This window comes from Etheostoma spectabile, chromosome 19 (assembly GCF_008692095.1).
Source record: "Etheostoma spectabile isolate EspeVRDwgs_2016 chromosome 19, UIUC_Espe_1.0, whole genome shotgun sequence".
In the NCBI taxonomy this organism is placed as follows: domain Eukaryota; kingdom Metazoa; phylum Chordata; class Actinopteri; order Perciformes; family Percidae; genus Etheostoma; species Etheostoma spectabile.
The window spans coordinates 10991715-10997184 of NC_045751.1; the positions used below are offsets into that span (position 1 = coordinate 10991715).

Here is a 5470-nt window from a genome sequence, read left to right on the forward strand (position 1 = left end):
CCCCCCCCCCTCTCTTTCATCCCCAATCCCTGGTCCCAACCCTTCATCCTGGACTTTACATCGGCCCATTGCATATACTACTTACTGTATATTATTTTCAAATTCTGCACTCAAGTCTCCTTTTTTCTAGTTCTAAGTTTTTTTGTATGTTCAGTGAGGAAAATAAGTATTTGAATACCCTGCTATTTTGCAAGTTCTCCCACTTGGAAAATATGGAGGGCTCTGAAATTGTCATCGTAGGTGCATGTCCACTGTGAGAGACTTAATCTAAAAAAAAAAAATTAAAAAAAAATCCAGAAATCGCAATGTATGATTTTTTAACTATTTATTTGTATGATACAGCTGCAAATAAGTATATATTTATATATATATATACATACACATATTTTCTGTATTTAGTGTTTATGTTACATTACTGTTTTAATGCGCATGTGCATCATTTACTAAGGCAAATTCCCCATTAGTCACATCACTTATTGTGGCAATAAACCCTTTTCTGATTCCGGTTTGTCACGTTTTTCCAAACAGGAGTCCGTCCCTACAAGTGCACGCTCTGCGAAAAGGCCTTCACCCAGCGCTGCTCCCTGGAGTCCCACATGAAGAAGATCCACAGCGTCACGCAGAAGTACGCCTACAAGGAGCGGCGCAACAAGCTGTACGTCTGCGAGGAGTGCGGCCTCACGTCGGGGTCCCAGGAGGAGCTGGTGATCCACCTCCACTCGCTGCACCCCGACAGCGCCCTGCTGAAGGGGAAGGCCGCGAGGAGGGCCGGCGGAGAGTCGTCCCCGGGCTCCGCCCACGGGGCCGACAGTGATGATACCACTGGGTCAGCGGGGCAGTAGAGGGGGGGGGCGGGGGGGGCGGGGGGGACCTGGAAGATCTGGAAGATCATCACATGACAAACTCGGTACATTTGGACATATAAGTTAAGTGATGCAAGGCAGGTTGATGACAATTTAGATAGTGGTGGGGAAGGTAAATGTCTATATATGTGTGTTAATGTATGTGTGTATGGATTTGGGTATCTGTGTGTGTGTATGTATGTATATGTATATATGTATGTATATATATATATATATATATATATATATATATATCTCACAGACTACAACCTTATATGAAATAATTCAAGGCCAAGCCTCTCTTTAAATGTATATTTTACTTATTAACAGCTCATAACAATACTGATGTATTTCTTCATTTGTATTACGTGTGAATATTTCCTGTGGGCTTGTGTCTGTACAGCAAAAAAAGATGAGTTTTTTTCTATGAAAGTACTTTGTTCATTAAAGGAAGTAATATATACACGACAAAATCTATTTTCTTTTTTTTTTTTGTCTCAAAATTGTGCTTTTACGGTAACTTAATATTACTAAAATTAGCTCCGTTATGGACACATTCTGAAAAAAGCCACAACAACCACTTTTCCCGCTCGTTATATCAGTGTGTGTAGGTGTGGTAACATGTTATGTGTACTTAGCAGTGGTGGAATGTAACTAAGTATATTTACTCAAGTACTGTACTTTTGTACAAATGTTGAGGTACTTGTACTTCACTTGAGTCTTTTCTTTTCATACCACTTTCTACTTCTACTCCGCTACATTTCAGAGAGAAATAGTGTACTTTTTACTCCACTACTAATAATCTGACATATTAAGTTACTAGTTACTTTACACATTAAGATGTTTGGACACATAACACATGTAGTTTATTCAATACAATGTTTTATTATAAATGAAACTAGCCAACAATATAACGGCCTACAAGTCCAGCTGAGATGATCAGACCATTAAACACACACACCTGTTTGGATTGTTTCCATTTTCTTGATGATACTCACATACATTTATAGGTAACATTTTCAATGCAGGACTTTTACCTGTAGTATTTTCACAGTATGGTGTTAGTATTTAGCCTTGCCCCCCCTTGTCAACAGCTACAGACTCAGAAATGGCACATACTAAGGAAAGCTCATTGTGGGACTGGCTCTAGTGGCTGTAAGTCACTAAGGTCTATATAAAAAAGACTTCAGATACAGTATTAGGGGACCACTAAGGTCTATATAAAAAAGACTTCAGAGACAGTATTAGGGGACCACTAAGGTCTATATAACAGAGACTTCAGATACAGGATTAGGGGACCACTAAGGGTTTATAAAAGAGACTTCAGATACAGTATTAGGGGACCACTAAGGAGTTTTATAAAAGAGACTTCAGATACAGTATTAGGGACCACTAAGGTCTATATAAAAGAGACTTCAGATACAGTATTAGGGACCACTAAGGTCTATATAAAAGAGACTTCAGATACAGCATTAGGGGACCACTAAGGTCTATATAAAGAGACTTCAGATACAGTATTAGGGACCACTAAGGTCTATATAAAAGAGACTTCAGATACAGTATTAGGGACCACTAAGGTCTATATAAAATGGACTTCAGATACAGTATTAGGGGACCACTAAGGTCTATATAAAAGCATCCAAAGAGCCCCATGTCATGGGACCTTTAAATAATTCTCAGTTTAGTTTAAACTGTAACATATGTGTGGATTTCTGTTACCTCTTATGTTAATTTTCAGTCCAAAGAATCAGCCTAATTTTACATTATACAGTTTGTCTTTACGGCCTCGGCCGCCTGTGTTACATTTGAAGACAAAAGTGTGAGTTAACTATGCTTTGCACTGCCTCTAAAAACATTATGTGTGAGTGAGTGCATGGAAGATGACTGTTTACACTAATTATGCTTCTTTTTTCTCTCAAGCTTTGGACTGTAAGAAGGAGAGCGGTTGTTGTCTGGGAAGGTGAGGTCGGATTCTTGGTCTCTGTCGGGTCTTGTTGGAGGAATCCTGCAAACGCCTTTCAGCCTGAGGAAACACGGAGGTGGATTCGGGTGGAGGCCAGATAACGGTCTTGGAAGTTAACTGACACTGATTGTATTAAAGAGGCTCGGGAAGTTATTTTGTCATTCATACCTTCTGATACATCAGATCAGTGCCATTTCAAAGCATTGCAAAATAATGCATTGGCACATGTAGCTAAGACTGTTTTGGTTGTTGGTTGGTTTATAGCTAACTTAATTCATTTTACGTTAGATTCCTTTATACTACTTTACATGTACTTTGCTCCACACTGAGATATCTCGATAACTTTCAGATGTATGGGCCTAACATTTTGACAGACATTCATTGTCCCCAGAGGATGAGTCATCCTGACTTTAGTGATCCCCTGAGTTATCTTCTTGCACCACAGGGAGGTGGTTTTGTGTGAAATGTCTCAACATCTTGTGTTACGTTGTGTGGTATTTTGTTGTTGTTTTTAAAATGTCTTATGTATACCCTGTACGGCGTCCTTGAGTGCAGAAAAAGGCGCCTTCAAATAAAAAGGTATTATTATTATTATTATCTTTTAGATTAATTGTCAGAAGCTCAAAGCAAGTACAGTCTCACAGAAGTTACCACATACTGTTAATGTTGTGGAGTATAATATTTGCCTCTGAGGTGTAGTGGAGTGAAAGTATAAAGTAGCAAAAAATGAAAATACTCACGTAAAGTACAAGTTAGCCAAACAGTAGTTAAGTTACCTGAATGTACGGGTTATTTTTCCAGTACTGTTAGTTAGTAATTTACATTTATTCATCCCTGTATTTCTTTCTCTTTCACTGGAGATGCACCAACTTGTTTTCAAAGAGGGTTCAACTACCTCTAGGTATACAAATAATAATAATGCTAATTAATAAAACAATTAAATGACAAAAAACTATAAAAAAAAATACAAAATTAAAAATAATAATAATGAACTAGATATCAAACGAACACAATATAATAAAAATAATAATAATAATAATAATCTTTTTAAAATAAAAATATTTCTAAATAATCGCCCCTAGATGTCACTGTTGATTTCTTTTGTCGCGGCCCTGTCGTCTTCTTCCGGTGACGTATGTCAACAAAGATCACGTGAGCTGCTGTGTCTTTGAATGCAAGGCGCCAGCAACTGCTGCAAACTCACAGGTTAAAGGTGAGCCGCATTCACTTTACCTCACTTTACCTCACTTTACCTCACTTTTTCTCTGCTAAATCCCTCCGCACACGTCGCGTGCTGCTTTTAAACACGGGGGCTTGTCAGCAAAAAATACTTCCACGTTGCTAATTAGGGGTTGCTAGCGTTAGCTTATGTTAGCTAAAGTTACAGTAGTGAAAGCTGTAGCACTTCTGCCTTATTTGTGTCTCACTGAATCAGTCGTACACACAGCCCTGTCCATCTTCTACCTGTGGACACGTTGTTACGCTGTTCGTATGCCCAAAAACAGCGTAATGCGTTGTTATCAACTGGCATTGCTAACAATGGCTAACCTGGCTACGGCTAAACCCACTTGTCAATCAACTCGGGTGTGACGTCATTCACAGGTAAACGTAAATGTAACGTTTGCTTGTCTTTGATCAAGTCGTGGTGTGCCGTGTGTTATACTATCAGTCTAACTGACGTGACATTTCTCTCCGGTCAGGTCCAACGGGATGCCCGCTTCGGAGCCGGTCCGGTTCGGTCGGAAGCGCGCCCTGCCCTCGTGCCCCAACCCGCTGTTCCTCAAGTGGCTCACCGAGCTCCGGGACGAGGCGAAAGAGAAGGGACTGAAGATCCAGTACACCTACCAGAAGGTAAGGAGGTTGCTCTCTTCACTCCAGGTCTGCACTGTCCATTTTTGTGTTTAGTGCATATAAAAGATACGATATGTATACTGTATATCTATCTGTAAAATTTCAGTTTATAGTAATAGCCATCTGTATATATATATATATATATATATATATATATATATATATATATATATATATATATATATATATATATATATATAGTACATATTCACCTGTAAACTCTGTTATAGTAACAACCATCAGTGTATTATGTTCATTGTACATATCTGTAAAAATTCTATTTATAGTGATATCCACCTGTGTATATTATATTCAGTACATATCCAGCTGTAAATCTTGCTCACAATACTTGTTATCTATATATGATATTCATAGGACAAATCTATCTGTAACATTCAGTTTATAATGTATTCATTTCTATATTTATTCAGTACTTATCCATGTCCTGCACTTATGGAACCATTGTATATCCTGCACTTACTGCTATTGCACTTCTGGTTAGAAACTGCATTTCGTTGCCTTGTACCTGTGTAATGACAATACAGTTTAATCTAATCTAATATAACATAACTGTTGTATATTTATCTATGAAGAAAATCAGACAGATAAAAAATATTGCTACAGAAGTCCACCACCAACTACAACCATTAGTTCTGAGAAAATCTATTACTCATTAAATATAATCACCACTATTGGGAAATATCCAAATAATGTGCCATAACCCAAACTGCATATCACACAGTATATAAAACCATATTGTTATGTTTTCATATGTATAGTGATTCAACCTGTACCTTAACTACTCCCCCCCCCC

The 5470-nt window shown here is 38.1% G+C and overlaps 2 protein-coding genes across 4 annotated transcripts in view; both read left to right on the forward strand.

Moving 5' to 3' along the window:
- ovol1a (ovo-like zinc finger 1a) overlaps positions 1-1305 on the forward strand; it is a 22273-nt gene extending 20968 nt beyond the window's left edge. The window contains exon 6 of one of the 2 annotated variants that reach the window (XM_032499444.1): positions 529-842. In XM_032499444.1, coding sequence (XP_032355335.1) covers positions 529-842 — 314 coding nt within the window. Of the gene's footprint in view, positions 1-528 lie in introns of both variants that reach the window. The other variant, XM_032499445.1, reaches the window with a different exon arrangement.
- A 2635-nt stretch (positions 1306-3940) lies between these two features.
- mus81 (MUS81 structure-specific endonuclease subunit) overlaps positions 3941-5470 on the forward strand; it is a 9654-nt gene continuing 8124 nt past the window's right edge. The window contains exons 1-2 of one of the 2 annotated variants that reach the window (XM_032499430.1): positions 3941-4018; positions 4506-4656. In XM_032499430.1, the coding sequence (XP_032355321.1) occupies positions 4516-4656 (141 nt within the window). In that variant the 5' untranslated portion in view covers positions 3941-4018; positions 4506-4515. Of the gene's footprint in view, positions 4019-4054; positions 4408-4505; positions 4657-5470 lie in introns of those variants that run through there. The other variant, XM_032499432.1, reaches the window with a different exon arrangement.